Below are 26,783 nucleotides of genomic sequence, written 5' to 3'. Positions count from 1 at the left end.
TTCCTGAGAAACATCATACTAACCTTAGTTAGTCAACGTCGCTTCTCAGAATTTAGGGCAGACCGAATTTACAAATTTAAAATAATATATTTAAAAAAGAAAATTAAAAAAATTTAAAAAGAAAAATTAGGCAATTTTTCAACCCAGTTATAAGTAGACTTACCCCAGAATGAAACCAATCCAAAATATCACAGGCTATAACACAGGCGAAAAATCCATGTAATCAAGATCATTTTTTCCGTACATTATCTGTCTAGATATACCTAACTCACTTTAAGTGATGACTGCGCACGTTGCAAGTTCCGTCTCAACGTCATCATGAGTTGATACAATCCCCTATCGAGGCGCTTAGCTTCAGACAGACATAACGAGAAAAAATTGATTTTTGACTACACAATTTCTCATAGTGTTATAACACATGCAACAAATCGAACGAGTTTTTCCTGAGAAACATCATACTAACCTTAGTTAGTCAACGTCGCTTCTCAGGATATAGGGCAGACCGATTTTACAAATTTAAATTAATGAACTGATATTTAGAGTAAAATAAATTGAAAAAAACCAAAAATATCTCTGGACATAAAAGTTAAAAATTGCTTAATTTGCAATAATATTTATGCATAAACAATTAAAGAAAGTTCTAGGATAGGATATGATAAAAAAAGATAATTCTAGGATAGGATATGAATTTTACAAGTCACAAACACAGAATTATACAAATGAGAATGTCGGAGATGAAAAAGCATAAATATCTCTGGAAAAAATTCAATTATTTTAAAAAGAAAAGGAATAAATAAAAATTGCTTAATTTACAATAACCTTTATGCATAAATATTTCTGAAGGTCCATTTGAACTAACCATATCAACCTAGTTATAAGTAGACTTACCCCAGAATGAAACCAATCCAAAATATCACAGGCTATAACACAGGCGAAAAATCCATGTAATCAAGATCATTTTTTCCGTACATTATCTGTCTAGATATACCTAACTCACTTTAAGTGATGACTGCGCACGTTGCAAGTTCCGTCTCAACGTCATCATGAGTTGATACAATCCCCTATCGAGGCGCTTGGCTTATAGACAGACATAACGAGAAAAAATTGATTTTTGACTACACAATTTCTCATAGTGTTATAACACATGCAACAAATCGAACGAGTTTTTCCTGAGAAACATCATACTAACCTTAGTTAGTCAACGTCGCTTCTCAGAATTTAGGGCAGACCGAATTTACAAATTTAAAATAATATATTTAAAAAAGAAAATTAAAAAAATTTAAAAAGAAAAATTAGGCAATTTTTCAACCCAGTTATAAGTAGACTTACCCCAGAATGAAACCAATCCAAAATATCACAGGCTATAACACAGGCGAAAAATCCATGTAATCAAGATCATTTTTTCCGTACATTATCTGTCTAGATATACCTAACTCACTTTAAGTGATGACTGCGCACGTTGCAAGTTCCGTCTCAACGTCATCATGAGTTGATACAATCCCCTATCGAGGCGCTTAGCTTCAGACAGACATAACGAGAAAAAATTGATTTTTGACTACACAATTTCTCATAGTGTTATAACACATGCAACAAATCGAACGAGTTTTTCCTGAGAAACATCATACTAACCTTAGTTAGTCAACGTCGCTTCTCAGGATATAGGGCAGACCGATTTTACAAATTTAAATTAATGAACTGATATTTAGAGTAAAATAAATTGAAAAAAACCAAAAATATCTCTGGACATAAAAGTTAAAAATTGCTTAATTTGCAATAATATTTATGCATAAACAATTAAAGAAAGTTCTAGGATAGGATATGATAAAAAAAGATAATTCTAGGATAGGATATGAATTTTACAAGTCACAAACACAGAATTATACAAATGAGAATGTCGGAGATGAAAAAGCATAAATATCTCTGGAAAAAATTCAATTATTTTAAAAAGAAAAGGAATAAATAAAAATTGCTTAATTTACAATAACCTTTATGCATAAATATTTCTGAAGGTCCATTTGAACTAACCATATCAACCTAGTTATAAGTAGACTTACCCCAGAATGAAACCAATCCAAAATATCACAGGCTATAACACAGGCGAAAAATCCATGTAATCAAGATCATTTTTTCCGTACATTATCTGTCTAGATATACCTAACTCACTTTAAGTGATGACTGCGCACGTTGCAAGTTCCGTCTCAACGTCATCATGAGTTGATACAATCCCCTATCGAGGCGCTTGGCTTATAGACAGACATAACGAGAAAAAATTGATTTTTGACTACACAATTTCTCATAGTGTTATAACACATGCAACAAATCGAACGAGTTTTTCCTGAGAAACATCATACTAACCTTAGTTAGTCAACGTCGCTTCTCAGAATTTAGGGCAGACCGAATTTACAAATTTAAAATAATATATTTAAAAAAGAAAATTAAAAAAATTTAAAAAGAAAAATTAGGCAATTTTTCAACCCAGTTATAAGTAGACTTACCCCAGAATGAAACCAATCCAAAATATCACAGGCTATAACACAGGCGAAAAATCCATGTAATCAAGATCATTTTTTCCGTACATTATCTGTCTAGATATACCTAACTTACTTTAAGTGATGACTGCGCACGTTGCAAGTTCCGTCTCAACGTCATCATGAGTTGATACAATCCCCTATCGAGGCGCTTAGCTTCAGACAGACATAACGAGAAAAAATTGATTTTTGACTACACAATTTCTCATAGTGTTATAACACATGCAACAAATCGAACGAGTTTTTCCTGAGAAACATCATACTAACCTTAGTTAGTCAACGTCGCTTCTCAGGATATAGGGCAGACCGATTTTACAAATTTAAATTAATGAACTGATATTTAGAGTAAAATAAATTGAAAAAAACCAAAAATATCTCTGGGCATAAAAGTTAAAAATTGCTTAATTTGCAATAATATTTATGCATAAACAATTAAAGAAAGTTCTAGGATAGGATATGATAAAAAAAGATAATTCTAGGATAGGATATGAATTTTACAAGTCACAAACACAGAATTATACAAATGAGAATGTCGGAGATGAAAAAGCATAAATATCTCTGGAAAAAATTCAATTATTTTAAAAAGAAAAGGAATAAATAAAAATTGCTTAATTTACAATAACCTTTATGCATAAATATTTCTGAAGGTCCATTTGAACTAACCATATCAACCTAGTTATAAGTAGACTTACCCCAGAATGAAACCAATCCAAAATATCACAGGCTATAACACAGGCGAAAAATCCATGTAATCAAGATCATTTTTTCCGTACATTATCTGTCTAGATATACCTAACTCACTTTAAGTGATGACTGCGCACGTTGCAAGTTCCGTCTCAACGTCATCATGAGTTGATACAATCCCCTATCGAGGCGCTTGGCTTATAGACAGACATAACGAGAAAAAATTGATTTTTGACTACACAATTTCTCATAGTGTTATAACACATGCAACAAATCGAACGAGTTTTTCCTGAGAAACATCATACTAACCTTAGTTAGTCAACGTCGCTTCTCAGAATTTAGGGCAGACCGAATTTACAAATTTAAAATAATATATTTAAAAAAGAAATTTAAAAAAATTTAAAAAGAAAAATTAGGCAATTTTTCAACCCAGTTATAAGTAGACTTACCCCAGAATGAAACCAATCCAAAATATCACAGGCTATAACACAGGCGAAAAATCCATGTAATCAAGATCATTTTTTCCGTACATTATCTGTCTAGATATACCTAACTCACTTTAAGTGATGACTGCGCACGTTGCAAGTTCCGTCTCAACGTCATCATGAGTTGATACAATCCCCTATCGAGGCGCTTAGCTTCAGACAGACATAACGAGAAAAAATTGATTTTTGACTACACAATTTCTCATAGTGTTATAACACATGCAACAAATCGAACGAGTTTTTCCTGAGAAACATCATACTAACCTTAGTTAGTCAACGTCGCTTCTCAGGATATAGGGCAGACCGATTTTACAAATTTAAATTAATGAACTGATATTTAGAGTAAAATAAATTGAAAAAAACCAAAAATATCTCTCGGCATAAAAGTTAAAAATTGCTTAATTTGCAATAATATTTATGCATAAACAATTAAAGAAAGTTCTAGGATAGGATATGATAAAAAAAGATAATTCTAGGATAGGATATGAATTTTACAAGTCACAAACACAGAATTATACAAATGAGAATGTCGGAGATGAAAAAGCATAAATATCTCTGGAAAAAATTCAATTATTTTAAAAAGAAAAGGAATAAATAAAAATTGCTTAATTTACAATAACCTTTATGCATAAATATTTCTGAAGGTCCATTTGAACTAACCATATCAACCTAGTTATAAGTAGACTTACCCCAGAATGAAACCAATCCAAAATATCACAGGCTATAACACAGGCGAAAAATCCATGTAATCAAGATCATTTTTTCCGTACATTATCTGTCTAGATATACCTAACTCACTTTAAGTGATGACTGCGCACGTTGCAAGTTCCGTCTCAACGTCATCATGAGTTGATACAATCCCCTATCGAGGCGCTTGGCTTATAGACAGACATAACGAGAAAAAATTGATTTTTGACTACACAATTTCTCATAGTGTTATAACACATGCAACAAATCGAACGAGTTTTTCCTGAGAAACATCATACTAACCTTAGTTAGTCAACGTCGCTTCTCAGAATTTAGGGCAGACCGAATTTACAAATTTAAAATAATATATTTAAAAAAGAAATTTAAAAAAATTTAAAAAGAAAAATTAGGCAATTTTTCAACCCAGTTATAAGTAGACTTACCCCAGAATGAAACCAATCCAAAATATCACAGGCTATAACACAGGCGAAAAATCCATGTAATCAAGATCATTTTTTCCGTACATTATCTGTCTAGATATACCTAACTCACTTTAAGTGATGACTGCGCACGTTGCAAGTTCCGTCTCAACGTCATCATGAGTTGATACAATCCCCTATCGAGGCGCTTAGCTTCAGACAGACATAACGAGAAAAAATTGATTTTTGACTACACAATTTCTCATAGTGTTATAACACATGCAACAAATCGAACGAGTTTTTCCTGAGAAACATCATACTAACCTTAGTTAGTCAACGTCGCTTCTCAGGATATAGGGCAGACCGATTTTACAAATTTAAATTAATGAACTGATATTTAGAGTAAAATAAATTTAAATATTTATGCATAAACAATTAAAGATGGCTCATTTAATCTTAATTTACCTTTATTAACATAAACTTACTTAGAAACAAACCCGAAAATGAAATTTAAGATTTGGAATTCAAATGAAGGGAATAGATAAATGTCAAATAAATAAGCTATTCATAGTGAATAGTAAAACACACACTCAAATTAATTATATTACTAAGAATAAATTATCACATGAGATTTAGGAAATAAAAATAAAAATTTTACTTACCTGGATTTTGAACTCCATACCTGTGTAAGAGGAGTAGGACTCGCTATACTCTCTGCCACACGACTTGATGCTTGTTACAATTTAAACGGCCATAATCGGTGATAAAACTGGACCAACCTAATGAATAAATATATTTTAGTGATAAATAATTAAAATAATTAAAAATAATTTTATTATTAGTGTATGTACAAATATCAGCCAATTGATTCTCTGTAGGTATATGTTCAATTTTTAAATTATCTTTTTTTAATTCTGATCGAATGAAATGGTATTTAATGCCACTATATTTACTTCTTTTACTTTCCTAATTCTTAACTTATTGAATACTTGATTGATTATCCTCAAAAATTACTGGTTTAACGATCATATTAAAACATTCATTTTACAAACCGCAGCTAGCTAATGCAACAATATTCTGTTTTTTAGATTTTCAAAATATATTATTTCCAAATAATTGAAGGGCGTACATGCGTCAACGATAATAGTAGAGAAATAAAAAACAATATGGTAATGCGATAGTTTAAATGATTTTCTATGATTTAAGACAAGAAAAATAACCTGTTATCGAATTATTTTCATTGAATTTTAAGTTTAAAAAATTGATTAAAAGTAAGATTTAACATGGGACTAAATGGAAAATATAAATACGATATTTTTCTAAAATTATATTAATACTTTTTTTTACAAGCTTTTACCAGGTAATAATTATTTAAACTTTTAATAGAATATCAAAAAAATTTCTATTAATTTAAAATTCTTTAAAATTTACATACTGTTTCCCTATGAACGCACGTAGCAAAACAGGTTCACGCATGTACGCGAACTTAAATAACATTTCATTCGATCAGAATTTAAAAAAAATTGATTATATACCTACAAAAAATGAACTGGCTGATATTTGTACCAAAGGTTTATCAAATCAAAAATTTCACAAATTTGCTAAGTCCATAGGAATCTGTTTTGTTTGAATTGAGCGGAGTGTTGAAATCATTTGAATACAAATTTAGTTTTATTTATTATTTTGATAGAATTTTTTTCGATATTTAGTAACGGAGTTGTTGATTAAAACAATAATATTAAAACATTTCATTAATATTGTTCAAGTGATTGTAGAGTTATTTAGTTATTCATTTAAGGACGTACATTCATGAGACTTGTAAGTAGACAAATAAAAATAATTATGATGATAAAAAAGTTTAAATGATTTTGAATGATTTAAGAAAGAAAAAATATACAATTATATAAATTAATCGAAACGTCATTAATGTTAAATTTTAAATTCAAAAAGTGACAAAAATTAATCTTTAACATAGGTTTAAATGGAAAATATAAATCGATATTTCTCAAAAATTATATCGATAACTATACTTGAAACTTTTATCAGTTAGTAATTATTAAAAATTTTAATAAAATTTCAAAATTATTTCAAATTTAAATACTGTTTCCATATAAACGCACATAGCAAAACAGGTTGATGAATGAACGTCTTTAAATAAAAATTATAATTATTAATATTAAAACTGTGTGTTTATTAGTAAATTCTACATCTAAAATAACACTAACGTCAAAAAATTTTATCGAACCATAGTACATATTCATTTTGTTATATTTATTATAAATAAATTTTGTATAAATGAGATTGAATCTCTTGGGAATAAACACAAGCTCGAAAAATTTTGAAATCAAATAAAAATACTTGTAGTCAATCACTAATAATAAAACAACTAATTCTAGAATGTGATTTCAATTGGAAAAAATAAACAAATGATTCAAACATAATTTTTTTAAATTAATATTAAAAGTTTTGTGTAAAAAAGTATTTGGACAAAATGTGAAACAAATTAAATATAATATAGAACTTTACAATGTACAAAAAAAGAATAAGAAAAATGTAAATTAAAACAAAAACTTACTCAGAAACAAATTCGAAAATGAAATTTGACGTTTGGAAGTCAAATGAAGGTGAAACACAAAGCACAAATGTAACCAACTGTCCACTATGAACGATGAAACACTACTGACCTAATGAATAATTTTGATTGACCACACCCGAAAAAAGCGCGGAAATTTAACACGCATTTAAATTAATGAAATTAATTTGAATAAATCAGAACATGAAATGTAGAGAAAAAATTTACAATTTTTATTTGCCCGAGCTTTGAACCATAGACCTTCGATCTACGAGTCGCACCCGCTTAACACCGAGCTGCGACACCTCTTATATGATGAAACAATATCAAGAGACATTATCGGTGATAAAGCTGTACAAACCTAATGAAAAACTTTGAGTGACTAAAACACCTGTGGGATTGTTACACAAACTTAAATTAATAACGTAGGGAAAAAAAAATTTTGTACCTTAGTGGGTTTCGAACCTACGATCTTAGTACTAACAGTCGGACTCGCTCACCACATCGCCATATGACCCGACATATATACATACAATTTAAACAGGCAATATCAGTGAGAAAATTATATTAACCTAATGAATAAATAAATTTAACTTATTCCAAAATAAATGCGTATTCAAATTAATTTAATTGATTTGCAAAAAATCATATTAATAAATTCATTAAAAAAAAATTAAAGTTTATACTTATCCGAGATTTGAGTGAGAAAACCGAATAAGTATAAACCGAAAACACATGCTTCTAAACCGAAACACATTAAGTCATTCGGATACAGTGTAGTAATAACTATTCATAGACCCTATTTATTAAGAATTTTTGGCTTCTATCATAAAATGTTCTATTACAAATATCAGGTTTTTCCTCGGTTTTTTTACTACATTTATGTTGTAGTTAATCTCTTATACGAAAAGTTTTTGTTACAGATTTCACATGATTAATGCTTTTTTTTCCACTGTAAATGATTAACATAATGATTATCATTAAAATTTTTCGATATGCGGAGTAATTTTTAAAATATCGAAAATTGAAAATTTTGTTTAATTATTTAGCTTTCGATATTTCGATAACCAAGACAAATAACGAAAAATTTCGTATTTTCATGATCAAAGTTGAAAATAAAGAACAAATAATTTCAACCACGAATCTCAACTTGATATTACTATGGGCCATTTTAGGAACCGGACTCTCTTAGGTCAAGGAAAATCCCAAATCGTTTGAAATATTTTCTAAATCGATATTAATGTATTATTTATGTATTTTTATTTATTCATATTCCAATGTATTTTTCTTATTTTAAATACACAGTTCGTTAAAAACTTTTCCTTCATTCAATTTTTTTTTTCTTGATACAATTAGAAAGAAAACCAATTATTTGTGCACTTCCTTAAAAGGGATGACTTTCTCCAGATTACATACCTACACTACGAATTAATTAAATAATAAACATTAATTAGTGGGTATTTAAAAATACTTCGATTCGATCAATGTATACAGTTAATTAGTGTATATAAATTAAAATAAATTATATAAAACGTTATAAATTTATAAATTAAAAAAGTAAATACTTCACGCAATATTAAATAATTAACATAAATCTTAAAAACAGATTCACTTTAATACAAATTTAATCATTAACCTAAAAAAACAAAAAATGGTATGCAATTTTAAAGACACCATAAACAATTGACTGAGTTAATTGTTGAAATACCATGTATAGACAGTGTTGATGCGCAATCGTATAGAAAGTGTTGACGTCACGTAAATAACAAAAGATATTCACTTTTAAATACACAACACACACACAACTGATATTCCTATATTAAGTAATACATACTATAAAATTTGCACCTATTTAACGCCCTCGTGGGTAAACAGTGATGTTTACAAAAAAATGTTTCAAACAAAAGTTTTTTATTTATCTATAAGTAACATTTTTTACATTTAAACTTTTGTTCTATCTCTAACGGTTTACAAGATGGGTCCTACGGACCCAAGACCCAATTGACCTATGATGCTCATTTACGAACTTGACCTCACTTTTTACGTCCTGAGTACGCTGTAAAAATTTCAAATCGATATCTTTTTTCGTTTTTGAGTTATCGTGTCCACAGACGGGCGGACGGACGGACGGACAACCGAAAATGGATTAATTAGGTGATTCTATGAACACCTATACCAAAATTTTTTTCGTAGCATCAATATTTTTAAGCGTTACAAACTTGGGACGAAACTTAATATACTATGTATATTTCATATATACATGGTATAAAAATATTTAATTAATTAAAAATCTACCAGGACGCATTTTTTTGGAGCCAATTTTGCTTAAAATATTTCATTCAGAGAAATTTCTTATTATTTTTTTAGTTAGTCATAGTTACTGCAAAAGTAATACCAATATCATAATTTATCGATTAAAAAACAATTCAATTATATAATTCATTACCAATAAAAAAATAAATGAAACCTTATAAAAAACATATTGAGGTCTGCTCTCTGTCATAAGCCGAAGAACTTTATCACTGAGATCATATTTCCCCCTCATAAGATGACAAACAAAAAGAGAAAACCATATTTTGATATAAAAGAATGAGCGGGAATGTTGGAAAATTAACACCGCCAAACGGCACTGAACGGCACTGAACATCGTCAAACTTTATTCATATACAATAAGTTAACTCTCTTCAAAAGCTGTCCACAAGTTCGCAAAAAAATGTTATATATTGACATAAAAAGGATTAAAGGGGACTCAGAAGTGGATACCTCCAAAAACTACATACTTGACCTACACAACCGACCTATACACAAATGTTCAATTCTCTAGCTCAATAGGGTACCGATCCCAAATATATCGAAATTACTTCTATAATATTGTTTCGACTATGATAAACAACCCTAAATAGTTTTTCAGCTCATTTGAACTAAAGGGTGATCAAACGTCCCCAAAGCTCGATAAGTTATCTCCTAAAGGTTTTCATTCAACCCACACCCTTCCTCTCGTTAACTTTCCATATAGTGCATAAGTCTATATTTTCGTAGAAAATATGATTAAAAATGCATATTCAATTATTTTTGATAATAATAATTTTAGTGGATTGAAAATGCAGGTGTATGATTTTATTATTCAAACAAGGAAACCCTATTATACAAAATAATCGATTTATTTTAATCACATAAAAATGTTCATGGCCAATTATAAACCTAAAAGAAAATTTTTAAACTATTTTTGTGGATTATAATTGACGGAAATGCTTAAGATTATCATCCACGATCTGGCCAATAAATTTCTAGACTATAAAATAACATTATTTGTTCTATAAATATTAGTATTAGGCAGAAAGTTGTTGGGAAAATTGTAGCCAACTTTAGTGGCACCCTGTATAAAGTTATCAAATATATATTGGATAGCTCTTCAACCTGAATAATAAAGTTTTTTCTATATCAAATAGAAATACCTACCTTTGTGATTCGATTTATTATTATTAGATTGCAGTAAAATTATTAGATTTGAAATACAATTTAGTTGAAGCAGAATCTGATAGTTTGACCTATTTTAAGATATATATACCATTTGAAATAGGTCAAATTAATACCAGATTGGAATGAAATAGGGTAAAAATTAGAGAATCAATATTAAAATACTTTATATTATTTTCTAACTCTAAATATCGGTTTTATCAAATGAGAAGTTTTTCAACTTTTAGCTAACCCTGGCAGCATTCATGCATCTCTATAATGTTCGATCAAAAGTCGCCATACAGGAAGTTAAGAAAACGACGCACCGTCTTCATCGATTGACCGTAATCACACGACTGTAGTCGTTTCCAGAGTCTTATTAGGGTAATTGTATTCTAAAAGTTTTAGGGGTACGGTTTGTACATTTAAGAAAAATAATGGATTTCGCGATATATTATTGATATTGCATTTTAAAAAATGAGGCATTTAAAAAAATTAGCCCCCGACCGTAATCAATAAAGACCCGTTTTTAGTTCTTTACTTCTTAGAACCTGTAAAATTGCGTTTGTTGTTCGACGCAGTTCTCCGGGTGGAGCTATCGTTGTTAAATAAGAATGTGAGTGGATACATTCATCAAAAAAGCACCTTTCTAAATCACCAAAATGCATCGCTTGTAACGATTGTATTACTTGCTCTATTATAAACTTCTTCTTTGTTCAAATTATGGTCAAATTGCTTAAAAATGAAAATTTTTGTAAAAAATGCTGTACAATTCTCGCCTCTTTTGAAGTTTAACCAAAAGTCTATCTATAATTACTAGATATACTATCACGAATGAAGAAGTAATATTTTCCTCAGAATCGTCTGCTGTGAGCTTCCTCTTCCGTATCTTCTATATGTGTACTTTTCATACTCTTTTTCTATTGGGTTCCAAAGCTTGCTGTTCAATATCTACGGGTTGTAATTTTTTGCACACTTAGTTACACATTTAATTTTGTTTGTTTAAAAACTTCGACGTGCGTGCCCTGTGCCCTTTTTTACTTCGCGCCTGTATACACGTGCCTAATTTGCCTTATGAATACTCCACCTCTGATTAAGCCAAATCGTTTTTCGTTTCATCACAAAAATAAAGCTAAATTCGTGTAATCGGATGGAAGAAAAACGCAACATAGAAGGAGGGATAATGTTGCTGTAATTTGTGCATTGGAATCCATATCCATTTAACCTGCTTGGAATGATTTTATAATGTTGAATATGGACCTGAAGTTAGATTTAAAATTAAAGGCGCTAAAGTATTTAATAAAAATGCTCTAATGACTGTTATAATTAATTAAGAAATACAAAAAAAAATTATGACATAATTTAATTAACATACATTTCTTCTAATATCCGCAGTTTAGTCATCATTTTAAGCTAAATAATATCTTATATCCGAGCGGATATAAATAAATATCCGCTGGCCATATATCTCGTATAACTACTAACACTGTAACATATTATTTTAAGTATCCGGTGTAAATTTTTTGTGGATAATGAATTTATAATTTATATTACAAATAAAAATTGTTTAACATAGAGGGATACTCATCCTGACAAAATCACCATTTCTTCATAAGTATAGACTGAAACATATTCAGATATATGGTCCGTGGGTAAAAAAACATACTTACTTTGGGGTTAATTTTTTAACTTGGCAATACAAGTAACTCGTGAAATAAATTTTGGATAAAAAAATGTTTCAAATATTGTTAACAAAAAAATCTTATAGTGAATTTGAATCTTGACCTTAATCTTCAGAGCCAAATTAGATTCATTTAAAGTCAGTTTTGATTCATAACTGAGATTGACAAAAACTAAAAATGCGATTATTTCTACGTTTATTATTAAATATATTTAAATTAATTAAACTATAATTTTTCCAGAGAAATGAGGTATTTTTCCAGAAGTAAGATATTTTCCGTTGTATATCCTAGGTTATACTACGACTTTCCATTCCTTTCCAATTAAAAGTCTAAAAAACTACACTTTCGCTTGCACCAAGTCAGGAAGATTTTAAAATATGAGAAAACTCACGTAATTTTAAACGTGCGTGAACCATAGACTCAACCAAAGGGAGGTATTATGTGTTTAATGTGTGTATTTATGAGTCTGTCTTTGGCATCGTAGCTCTCAAATAAATGAACCGATTTTGATTTAGATTGGTTATTGATAGATGACTTGATTGAGAGTATTCTTAGCTATAATTCTAAAGAGCCCCGCCCAAATTGAGATAGGGCGTTGGAAATTTTTATGTAAGTTCAGATAGTATCTTAGAAGTACCTATTGGGACTAAATTAATGTCTATAGGACATACCAATTTTCCCGCATCTCTCGGTTGGAATCAAATATTTAATTTAAAAAAATTATCGAATTTCCTTATTCTGATTTAGTTTCAATGATCCTTAGCTACAATTCAAGAAAATCCGTTCAGTTTCGTGAGATTCCAGCTTTTTTCGACTTTTTAAAAGCATTGCTCATCTCTGAATGTGTTCAAAGCTGATCTAGAGGATAGCATTTTTTCAATATTTTGCTTAGCCTAACTAACAGTATTACATTAATAACTGAACAAATAACTAACTGTTAATTATAAGATACCTATAATATGTTGAACTAATAATTAGTTCGTGACCTTTATATTGTATTCTAATTTAATTAACATTCGAATAATTATTTGACGTTAATTGACAATTTAACTTAAAATAATGTACTTTGTAGATATATTAACTTCATTATCTGCTAATTATATTAAAATTTAGACGAGTCAGTGAGGGATATCATCTCTCAAAATAAAAAGGGAACGCAAAAATCTATCTACAACCAAGGAAATTTGTTTATTTATGATTAAATTATATGTGACCATCGAATTTTCGAAAGTTATTTCCAAGACTGAACCAATTTTTATTTGAATAAATACCATTTTAGAAATAAGGGCACTGATATATAAAAAACTAAACGAAATATTGAAAATTGTATTTTCAATTTTTGTCTTATTTCGTCGAACTTTATTAGAATCAACTTTGATAGTTTGTTACTTAAGAAGCCAATAAGTGATATAAGTGATATTCAGTCCTGACACATTTTTAGGACTAAATACCACCATTCTTCTTAAATATTTGGAAAACTATTGCTTGGAATCAATTATCCAACTTTGTTACTTAGTAAACAAATTTTAGATTTTCGTTTGTAGGATTCGACACCTTAAAACTACAGTTAGGCTACGTTAGATTTTATTGTCTGCCCACGAAGGACACACTTAAGCTATAGAGCCAATTGTGATACCATATTTGTGTTTTACCTTCCGCTGATAATTTCATTTATTAGCTCCTCGATTATTTTCAGAGGTTGAGTTCACTTCCTTCATGCATATAACATCGAACCCGCTACCCTAAACATACCGCGAACGGAAATGGTAACGCTTTAACCAAATGAGCTACTGAGGGTTGACGCGTTTAAAAACTAAAGAAAAATTATGAATTTTCGCCAACCTATGTCATATTCTCTCTCATAGAATTTTTGTTGGCGAAACTTCTAAATGAATATATAACTATAGGAACTATGAATTTTATAACTCTACTATGAATTGTTTCTTTTCTCTACAGGTGTATAAATTATAACATCTAACCTTGAAAATAGTTTTTTTTTTTGTATCGATTTAAATATTCTGCGCATTACAATATTATATACATCAACGATGTAGAATATGCTCAGGTACTATCGAGGTTCAATGTCTAGGACATAGGAAGGATATTACATTAAAATGCTTATTTTTTAATTTAAATGAAGAGTGGAGCATTATAGTGAGCGATTTTGAAAAGGTTATAAAAGAACCTTCATCTTAAAATACATAAAATAAATTGTTTTTACCAGTCGTTCGTTCTATATGCCTTTTTACATCAAGATTCGATCTCATGCTTACAGTTAAGATGCGTGATAATTAGGAGAAAGCTGTAAGCCTTCAGAATTGAAATAATTGCCTGGAGGCTTTATGATGATTTTCGACTTGACTTTATGGTGGAACACGGACAGATAAGGTGCGATGTACCTATCTACTACTTGATATTAAATGACTGGTTTACCTACCTTCATTCAGAGAAGAGATGTTGTCTCATGGTTGTTTCAAAAATCATTAATTTTATGAATGGGAAATATTTGGTTCAAAATGGATTAGTCCTATCTATCCACGGTTTGCAATGCGACCATGTGGAAAGAGTTTCTCGCAAATCATTTCGACATTTTGAATCGATTTGAATCAATCTTTAAATTGATATCGATTTCGTTCTAGATTCTACCAAGAGAATAAAATGTCCGTAAAAAATCTTTAAAAAAAATTAACTCATGTAACGAAAATGGAATATTAAAAACTTCTTATAAGATGATGAATGTTCAGGCGTAGACCATCTTCTAGTTGAACAAGTTATTTCTGGAATTTATTTCATATTCGTCCTTTCACTGTTTTAACTTTTGGTGGTGAGTTATCTTGTGAAGAAAAAAACGCACGTTTTGATGTATCTTAACGGGATTTAGAAAAAATAGGCCAAAAAAAATTCTGTAATTGTGTACCATTTTTGAACGCAAGGGCTTAAAAGTTCAGACCCCAAACCCAGTCATGTATAGTCGACAAACTCAACCTAACCAACTCGTAATTACCGGGTCTATAAAATTTGCGGTATAATTTTTTCCAGGTCTATTTTTTTCTATTAACATCTTAAGGGGATAAACAAATTATTTAGAAAATTTAATAAAATCATTTTTAACAGAATTTTCAAAATCGCTCATTACTTGCTCCGTGTTGTACTAGTAGAGTTTCACTATAAATGTTTGCATGTTTAATTTTTTTCTATACCAACCTCATACACATTTCCTTGCTTATACTATTTTATGTTGCAAATTGGTTTGAAAACATCAAGAATATTTATTTATCACCTTTTTTGCAGTACTAAGTGTCACAAGACTATAGTACTCAAGGTACAAACCGTTCGTTAAAATTTAGCAAACGAGTGCTTTTCTTAATCATTCGGTATTAACGCATATCTGGTGTAGTATTCGTCTGAAGAGAAAATCGCATAGTGACTTTTATTCTTTTTTCAAAAGTTCATTCACGAACTCACTTAAGAACGTATAATGAAACACAATGGACTCCTGGTGCGAGTGTGTTTTTTTCAATTCTCTTTAATCACAATGCACTGAGTGAAATTTTTTATCGGTCTTTAAAAATGGATCTTTTCTTGTGGCAAATATTACGCCATATACGTGGTCTCGTAGGTATGTGTTATTGTCTTTGATTAAACTCCAAATTACCAGCAATTAAACTCCAATGAACCAGCTGGTTAAGGAGGAACTTTTGCCAAACGTTGCCAAAAATTATTTTCTTTAGCGAGAATTTTGCTTCGTCTTAATGGTATTAGATCTTAATGCACACGGTATTTATTTTAAAGGTTACGTGGAGTTATAATAAATAATCTTTGATTTTTACTATGTATTATTTGGAGATGGGAAAGCTATAGTGATCCAAGTAACAGTTTTATATTTTAACCCGATCATCTTAATCAAAATAAGTAGCCAACCTTGGAATCGAACGGAATAAGCTGAATTTTTGTACAAACCTTTCTTTTGATAATATAAATGTCACAAAAGTCACATATGGTCACGCATGCGCGTCCTTAGATATTTAAGGTCAAAAGTCTCGAAAATCTGTTTTTTGTGAATATCTCGTTTCTTTTGCCTTCAATCGTATTGACAGTTGTAGAAGATAAAATTTTCTACAAATTTTGTATGCAACTTTTTTTTGTACGTTGAACCGTTTTTGAAATAGAGGGCGCAGGATATGGTGCGCTCAGCTTTACGTACTTCAGTGCTGGGTATCTATTTATAAATATAAGGTATTAAATAATTATTAAGTAGTTTATGTATAATTAACGGAAAAAAACAGCATAATAGACTGGGATTCACGATTGACCCTGTCTATTATACGGTTTTTTGACTTAATTATCGATGGTAGTATTTAACCGATAATTAAATGAAAAAGTAACAAAGTTTGTACTCTCAAAAGAATGGTTTGTACAAAAATTCAGCTTATTTCGTTAGATTCCGAGGTGAAACCCTAAGATGATTGGAGTATTTGTAAGAAAATGAAGATGTGTTTTTAAGTTTATATGTAGGAAATTAACTCTTTATACATAATAATAAATAATAACCCATTATTAGAATAATGAAAAAACAATATTAAATTTAAGTATTTTTATTTGAAATAGCACTATTCGTTATTACACATAAAAAAATTAAATAAAATAACAAATTCATTTCTCGAAAAAAAAAAAAAATGTTGCCAAATGGAAGAATTATGAAGAATTATTTTTTCTACGTGCCCATATGCCAAAGTCTATATTTAAAGAAAAATATTGCTTGGATCACTATGGTTCTACCTACCATATAAAGTATCGCCATTTAATATAAATGTAACTGGTTGTACCAGGTGAAGCCTTATCGTTTTGTTACATATGTACAATTTATTTATGACTTATGTAAATTAAAAGGTGTTGATGATAAAACAGTAAAACATTTAAAATTATAACCTTTAACGTTTTTATACTCTATTACATATATGAAATATATATGAAGTTATACTAATGTTAGTCTCAAGTTTGTATTGCTTAGAAATATTGATGATATGAACAAAAATTTGGTACAGGTGTTCATAGAATCATCTAATTTCCCATAGCCATACTGGATTTCCGTTTGTCAGTTCGTCCGTCTACACGCTAACTCAAAAACTAAAAGAGATATCGAGATGAAATTTTTATAGCGTGCTCAAGACGTAAAAAGTGAGTTTGAGTTCGGAAAGTGTAAAATAAGTCAATTGCATCTTGGGTCTGTAGGATCCATTTTGTAAACTGTAATGTAACTCAATGATAATGGAGTATTTTGCATGAGGAACTGATTAACCTCCAAAATCGAAATTTTGTTGATAATAAAAAAAGTAAATAATTCACAGTAATTCACATAAAATTGGATTAAAATTGTAATTATTATATATATATATTGGCTGTTCATTAAAAGATATCAAAAAGTACCATATTGGCAATTTTGATAAACCAAGTATGTAATCCTACTAATTTTGCTCTATCAAATCCAAATTTTATCCAATTTTGAGAAACCAAGTATGTAATCCTACTAAATTTGGGTCATACTTTTCAAATTTGTTGTCAAAATTAATCTAGCTATAAAAGATTTCAAGAATGTGGAGCCCTCGTCCCGAAATTAAGCACATAAGTGATAGATAGCAAAAAACTGACATCAAAGCTGAAAAGTTCGAGCCAAAATTAGTGGGGTTCAAAAAAAATTCCAATAAAATCGGATCAAATATACCTCTGTTATCAAAAAAAAAAAAAATTTTTTTTCACTTCATGACGTCATCAAAATCCAAAAAATTTAATTTTGCTCTACCTTTCCCAAATTTTACCCAATTTTGATAAACCAAGTATGGAATCCTACTAAATTTGGGTCATACTTTTCAAATTTGTTGTCAAAATTAACATAGCTATAATAGATTTCAAGAATTTTGAGTCCTGGTCCCGAAATTAAGCCCATAAATGATAGCTAGCAAAAAACTGACATCAAAGCTGAAAAGTTCGACCCAAAATTAGTGGGTTTGAAAAAAAATTTCAATAACATCGGATCAAATATGTGAGTGTTATCAAAAAAATTAAATTTTTTAACTTCATGACGTCATCAAAATCCAAAAAATTTTATTTTGTTCTATCTTTCCCAAATTTTACCCACTTTTGATAAACCAAGTATGGAATTCTACTAAATTTGGGTCATAATTTTCAAATTTGTTGTCAAAATTAATCTAGCTATAATAGATTTCAAAAATTTGGAGTCCTGGTCCCGAAATTGAGCCCATAAATGATAGCTAGCAAAAAACTGACATCAAAGCTGAAAAGTTCGACCCAAAATTAGTGGGTTTCAAAAAAAATTCCAATAAAATCGGATCAAATATGCCTCTGTTATCAAAAAAATTGAATTTTTTAACTTCATGACGTCATCAAAATCCAAAAAATTTTATTTTGCTCTATCTTTCCCAAATTTTACCCAATTTTGATAAACCAAGTATGGAATTCTACTAAATTTGGGTCATACTTTTCAAATTTATTGTCAAAATTAATCTAGCTATAATAGATTTCAAGAATTTGGAGTCCTGGTCCCGAAATTGAGTCCATAAATGATAGCTAGCAAACAACTGATATCAAAGCTGAAAAGTTCGACCCAAAATTAGTGGGTTTCAAAAAAAATTCCAATAAAATCGGATCAAATATGCCTCTGTTATCAAAAAAATTGAATTTTTTAACTTCATGACGTCATCAAAATCCAAAAAATTTTATTTTGCTCTATCTTTCCCAAATTTTACCCAATTTTGATAAACCAAATATGGAATCCTTCTAAATTTGGGTCATAATTTTTAAATTTGTAATCAAAATTAACCTAGATCTAATAGATTTCAAGAATGTGGAGACTTGGTCCCGGAATGAAGCACATAAGTGATAGCTAGCGAAAAATAGACATCACAGCTGAAAATAATGGTCCAAAATAAGTGTGTTTCAAAAAAAATTCCAATAAGATCGGATCAAATTTGCCTTTGTTATCGAATTTTTTAACTTTATGACTTTATGTAAATTAATGAGCGCTTTTTTCATGATTCTTTACTAACTTTTTGTTTTGCGTATAAAACATACCTTTTGTTTTGCGCCTCTTATTCTTATGCGCTGGTGGCGGGTGCTTCCTTTGCCTCGCTCTAGTAATGGACCTGATTTCAGTTAAAATGTTTGCAATTGTAAATGTTTTAAGTCTTGAATATAAAAGAAAAAAAAATGTCCCGGTTGACATTAATATAAATAAATATTATTTGAATCTGGAATTCTGACAATTCAATAAATAAATTATTGCTTTAACATTATTTTTCATTCGATAAATATTAATTTGAGATTAAGTCATTATTTATTATGTAATTTGTTATTGTTGTTTATTAATTAGTCATTATTTTGTAAATTATACTTATTATGCTACTTAAGTTTATTTTAAGCATATGCATATGACAGTTATAAATAATATAAATATAAGGTGTACCAAATATATGAAAATAGATACAGCTAAAGAAGTCAGGGTACCTATTAATTAATATTCGAAAAATGCCTCTATATAAGACAAAAAAATATTAGCATATTTTCATCCTCCAATTTGGCTCAATTAATTTGACCCAAAATATCGCTACCTTTTGTACGAGTAATTTTTGAGACATTAACTCAAATCGTTTATGAGGAGTGGATTTTTCATATCATTATTTTAATATCATTATTTGGATTTTTCATATCATTATTTAATTTTGATTAAATTAAATGTACTTCGGGGCTCCGACTCCAATTATGGAATCCGAGTTTGAATCTTTCTATATTTATTTTCATCTTTTACAAAGTAAGGTTTTACTTTTTGAATTTTGTTACAATCTATTAAATAACATGACTATATCAAATTGCTTTCCTTCATCATTTCAGATTGAAATTCAAGATTATTTTCTTCCAATAAGTAAAGAAAATACAAGACATGAAACGACTTAAGTTGCATCTTACAAGAATTGTTTATTTACGAATTATTTGATACATTTCATACAAGAAAATCTAGTGATATATCATTGGTTATGATACGAAGGTATGCTATTCAAGCGCATGTTAAAAGCCTCTTATTATTAGTTTAGATTACTTACAATTTATAACATAAATTGCGCTTTCTAGTTGAACAATTTTCTTTAGTATTTGCACAAGCTTTGTCACTCGTCTAAGAGTGTGAAAATAGTCTCAATATTTATTGAAACTTTTATAATATTGGGTATAGTCATTGTTGCTAGGTGGGAGAGAAAAGAAATGATTCGTGAATAAGTCAAATAAACCTGGCTCAATTCATTTCGAAAAGCAAAATGTTAAAATAATCAGGTAATTCAAAACAAAAATTCAAAAGAACAAAGTCAGCTTAAATATTTCAATTTCAATTGAAATCTTTCCAAAAATTTGTCCCATAAAATGATAGCTCTCTAAGTATCCTTTTCATCTCATCTGATGTCCTTGACCATCACTTTGATATTGATTTGAGAAGGAGTGTTATAAGTTTAAAGTGTTTATCTGTGCGTCTGTGTGTTTCTCAGTGGAATCGTAGCCCCTAAACGGTCGAACTGATTTGATTGAGAACATTTTATAGCTAAGTTTCCAAAAATCGGTTTACAAGAATTAAATTGCATTTGTCGGGGGTTTTTTAAATTTTGTTAATTTCACTTGTATATAATTCAATTTTTAATCATTAAAAATAATACATATATAACTTCATATATGCTTTTGTATGGTACCATTCACATTAAATAATAATAATAATAATTTTTTTTCTCATTTAAAATTTAATAGCGTACCTGAATGTAACGCATGTTTAATTTTTTAGTAATAAACTTGACTTTATTGTGAATATTACACGTGTTTTAGTTATTCGGTATATACATTATTCTTTTACAACTATATATCTTATATTGTTGTAATAAATGTATATTGTTACCAATTGTATGTAATTCTATCGTAAGTTTAAATATCGATCGATAATTTTACTGTCGATATTGTGTTTTTGTTGTGTTTTTATATGAGTTATCAACATGAATATTGAAAATAATACTGGACATTTTATGGAATTGTAAGTTGCACATAGTCTATATTAAAAAATACTTCCTTCTCTTATTCGTTTATTCGCACCGTGCGTGAGTTTTATTGGAGGCGTTTCCATGGTAACAATACTTTAATTATGGAATTGTATGGATGCATATATAATTGTATGGATTGCATTTAAGACTTACATTGAAAATTTAATATTGATGTTTCACAAATTTAAATAAATAATTATCATAATTTACATTTAAAAAATAATATTTGATTTCTTATTTTCACAATTTTTAATGCATTAAGTTTAATTAATTAGCGTTTTTCAATAATTTTAATTTGACATTTTCTATAACATTAACATGTTAAGAACTGCAAATTAGTCATAACAGCCTCCTTTATCGCCAAAGTCAAAATCGGTTCGTTCGTTTAGGCGCTACGATTCCACAAATAGAAAGACGTAGATAAGACACACACACATAAACTTATATAATCCCTTTTTTAGTTCGGGGGTTAAAAACAGCCATCTGTTATATTTTATACTTTGGAAATAAGAAAATACAACATTCTTTTGAGTAGAGCCACCCGTTATATTTTTCCAGTGGGTTTTTACTTACCTTTGCGTGTCGATCGATAGTTTTATCGTCGACGTTGTATTATGTCTTTATGAGTTATCATCATGAATAATGAAAACAATAACGGACATTTTGACAAAATTGTAAGTGTTACATTCTACCTTAAATTTTGTTAGTTTTTTTTTTTCGTAAATATCACAGTAACCTACTAAATAGTTTTTTAGTTGATTTTATTATTTTAGTGTATAATCAATAATTTTATACCTATGATGTTATTTCTTTTATATTTTTGTTTATAGAATAATCTATATCTAAAACGGAAAATTTTATGTTTATAGATTTTCATAAGTACAGATAATTAATGTCTTATTGATTTAGCCCTTTTTGGATAATTTTCATAACTGGGCTAAGCGAGAAAATTTTAATAGATTTTAAATACATCCAAGGCATGTGATTGATATATAATAATCTTGAGTATTAAAGTCCTGACAATGATTCCATTTTTTCTCCTCAGAAAAACCTTTTTTAGGATTCCAATTATGCGAATGTAGACGAAAAATAAGAATACAATTTTGCGATATCGTCCTTGGTTTTCGAAATATCGAAAGTTAAATAATTAAACAAAATTTTCAATTTTCGATATTTTGAAAGTAACTCCAGATATCGAAAAATGTTATTCTTACTTTTCGTTTTATATTGTCAAGCTATAATATAATTCACCATCAAAATTTAAAAAATGTATATTTTTAATTTGTGTCCCCACTACCGTGCTCATATATCCTTAATTAGTTGGACACAACGGTTTTTTTTTGTTTTCAATAATTTATTAAGGTTGAAACTTTAATTTAAATAGTTTTTTCTAATTCCACCTTCTAACTTTGGAGAAATCTATGAAATCATATCATCCTTCTACCGTTTTCCCATAAGGCAATTTTAAATTTCCTTCGTTTTGAAGTCATTTATTTATTTAAATAGTCGGGCAATCTCCCATAAAATTTGAATCAGAATTGATTTATACTCAATCCAACTTCATATAAAAAAATGAAGCTTTTTATCCAAAATTGCCCTGGCGCTCGTACATCCAAAAAATAAGTCCAAAAAAATTATCTATAAATAAAATAATTTGAAGGTTAAATATGTTTTGTTCAAAATTTTAACAACAAGTTGTTTTGAATTTTGGAAATTTTATATCCATTGTCGATTGACATTAATTATTTCAGTATGCGAGTATTTGGCAACATAAAAACATTTTACTACAAATTATGTAAAATACAATATTTTTTACTTAGTTTTAAGATTCATAATAAATAAATCCCACATTTTATTCCGCTGCTGATCGAAATACGGCATAAGACTTTCTAAAACAACTAAAAATCAGTAAATGCAAATGTTCGATTATGCATTTTTGTGCTATTTTAAAATATTTCATATTGTTTTTTTCATATTGTGTATATTAATTTTAATAACTAACTTACAATAAAATTTCTACTCAAACTTTGAAATTCAGTTTTAGTTTATATATTTTTATAGATTACTTATACATTGTCTTTTGGTGTAGGTTTCATTTTGTTCAGTTTTTTATTATATGGGCGAAAACGTTTTATGTAAGTGATAATCCTTTGCATCCACTTTCTGCTGATTCAGATACAAACTTTTCCCATAAAAATGTTGACTTTTTAACATCTTTCTAATGCCTTATTTTCAAATGATATAAGTACGACGTATCATCAAATTCAAATAAGAGATACAACGTTCCCTTTTGAACATAGCAATTTTTGTTTGAAACATTTTTCGTAAAATGTAATCATAAAAAGTTATTTATTATGGAACACAATTTGTAGTATATTTCATCAAAGTAGAATTAAAATTCCGAAAATTTATTGATGCGAATCTGGTTCTTCCATCATCACCTGAAGGTAGACCATATTTACAACCCACTCTTAATTCAGTTTAAAAATATTATACATATTTTGATTAGAAAATAGGCCGTACCCTCTTAATTTAATTCCGTTCTCATTTGAAAATAGGGTTTGGCTATATTATATATGTGGTTGTATTTATTTACTTAAAGAATATTTTCTTTCCAATTTTTCTTAATATCTTATCAGGGCGTGTAATAACATCATTATAAATTATCATTATAATAAATAACTAAAATTTTTCTTTAAATATCAACATTAAACATTTTCCATTTAACATAGTCCAAGAGAGCTTATCAAAGTAAACCGTCCCTGATAACTATATAATAATTAAATGTTTTAAAAAGATTTCTATTGGCCTTAAAATAATAAAAGCTCTTATAAATTCTGAAAGTGGGTCAAAATACTTGAAAAATACTCTCCCCCCCTCCAATAAAAACGGCGATTTTCTTTTTTTTCTCGATAAAAAATACAAAGGTATCATTTCTTGTGAATAGGTAAAAGTTTTTTCTGCCTTTAAAGACGTTTATGTGCCACCTATAATATAGTATAAGGAAATAGAATGCAAATTTTAAATGAAATAGAAAACTGAAAATTTAGATAGTAATTATCAACTGGCTTTATTCTTGGTTGCTTAACTTTTGTCCCTCCTTAAGGACTGTAAAAATCATAATACAAAATCTAAATTCAACTATAGTGTTATCAAAGAGAGTTTACTACAATTTACTCCCCTAGTAAATTTAAGAACATTTAATTTTCATGTTTAAAACACATTTTATCCTAATAATTCCCATTATAGGTATACATATTATTTTTTTTGAATAATTATTATACTTATCCTATTTATGTATACAGTAAGGCGTATTCCTTTTTTATTATGATTGGTCAAAAAAATGTTTGTTTAAGCCTTTTCATTATAACATGCGGTAAAGTTCATTGACTTTGGAAAATGACAAAGAAAACATGAAAATAGCAAACATTAGATGGTAATTTAAAATGAAAAAAAAAACCGTTTATTCTATACAGAGTTGTTCAATTTAGATAGATATTACGCAAAGTTTGATTATAATTAATTCATAAATGTGATTCAGAGTAACAATTGATGGTAAAACATACGCAAAATAGTTGTTTCATTATTAGATTTAACAATCTGTAGTTAATGAAAACCAGTATCTAAACGAAGTAAGGTAATATTCGCAAAACTCATAACTGGTAAAGAATGTATGAGATATATCTTACACGGTAAGGTATTTCTATCGCAGTGATTCATTTTCATTCAAGTCTTTAAGTTTGTTTTTGATAAAAGATAGAAGACCATTTTATAATATACTAAATACCTACACGGGAATCAATTTTTTATGGATATCACTATGTCAGTATCGGTGAAGAACGTACTGTATCGGTGTGAACGCCATACTATGTACTGTATTGAGGGAATAATAACTATAGCATAAGTAAATGTGGACGAGTTAATGTAATATGGGCGTCAAGCTCATAGTAGTTGGCGATACCCACAATACTTTTGGTGGATAGCCCTATTCAATTCTGTAATATTACTTATGATAACATAGATACTATATGTATTTGCCTTTATACCATACCAGTATTCTAGTAAACGCCATGGATTTCTTACAGTGGACTCTAACCTGTTACCTCTCTGATTTCTAATTGCTTAACGAGAGGGAGAGTAATATATTTTTCGATATACAAGTTAAAAAAATCGAGAGTTAAGAATATTAAATTTCGATTTTTTCCCCAATTTTTTATATCAATTTTCTATTTTATAAATGCTTTGACTACCACGTAATCATCATTATTATGAATTAGCTAGTCGTAATACCTCTTCTATATAGAGTATGTTACTAGTTGCTAATTAAGTGACAGTCTGCACAGATTTGTATGAGTAATTTCGATTAGCTATTTCATACTGATGATGACTAAATGGTAGTCGAAGTACGTACTTATATAATACAAAATTGATCTAGAAAATTGGGGAAAAAATTAAAATTTAATTTATGTAATACCTTTAATTTTGAATATTCTAATACTGCAATATATGCATTTTTTTTAATCATCTACTTGTATACAGCATTTTAAATAATTAATGCGTAAAATGCTAACAATCTTTTCAGGGTACAAAAAAAAGGTTTATCATGCAATCATGAATACAAGCTTACATAGAGTGTTTCCCCATAGAAGGTTAGAATTACCTACATACATATTTTGGTTTTCCCATTAATATTACAAACATGAGAAATAATAATGTAAAATTTATTAAATATTTATGGAATACTTCATTTGTATGTTTAAGGTTGTGTTTATATACTCATAAGGTTGTAATAATTTAAAGTCAAGTATGAAAATTGAGAAATCATGAGAATGTATATGTTCAATTTGCCACCCTAAGAGAAATTTGGTCTCTATATAAACCTAAAGGTCGATTTCAAGCTGTAAGGAATCAATTGCCTGCGATAATAAAAGCAGGAGGTGTACGAATAGTAAATGTGGTTCACCAAAACAAATCATTGAATAAAATTGGAGCTACGGACCGTGGATTCTGACTAAGAAAAAGATAACCTCGAATTTAAGTACGGGTGGAGTAAAAGAAAGAGAACGAGAGGTCATCGTGGGACACCCAGTAAGAACTACGTTCCTTTCTCACAAATAACTGTCTTAGTAATTAAGACAATAGTAATGTACAAAAAAGTATGATTGTTTTCACTTATCCATGCGA

General features: G+C 28.8%; 1 protein-coding gene across 4 annotated transcripts in view; it reads left to right on the top strand.

Annotated features, from left to right (window-relative positions):
* The window catches only part of LOC123295218, a 73,851-nt gene that overhangs the window by 12,859 nt on the left and 34,209 nt on the right, over positions 1 to 26,783 (top strand). The window contains exon 1 of one of the 4 annotated variants that reach the window (XM_044876477.1): positions 20,547 to 20,572. The exons of 2 other annotated variants lie outside the window; for them this stretch is intronic. In XM_044876477.1, the coding sequence (XP_044732412.1) occupies positions 20,562 to 20,572 (11 nt within the window). In that variant the 5' untranslated portion in view covers positions 20,547 to 20,561. Of the gene's footprint in view, positions 1 to 20,546; positions 20,573 to 21,539; positions 21,593 to 26,783 lie in introns of those variants that run through there. One more of the 4 variants, XM_044876473.1, reaches the window with a different exon arrangement.

This window comes from Chrysoperla carnea, chromosome 3 (assembly GCF_905475395.1).
Source record: "Chrysoperla carnea chromosome 3, inChrCarn1.1, whole genome shotgun sequence".
NCBI classification, from domain to species: domain Eukaryota; kingdom Metazoa; phylum Arthropoda; class Insecta; order Neuroptera; family Chrysopidae; genus Chrysoperla; species Chrysoperla carnea.
The sequence above is the reverse complement of the archived record's forward strand: the minus strand, read 5'-3'. Positions and strand labels throughout refer to the sequence as shown.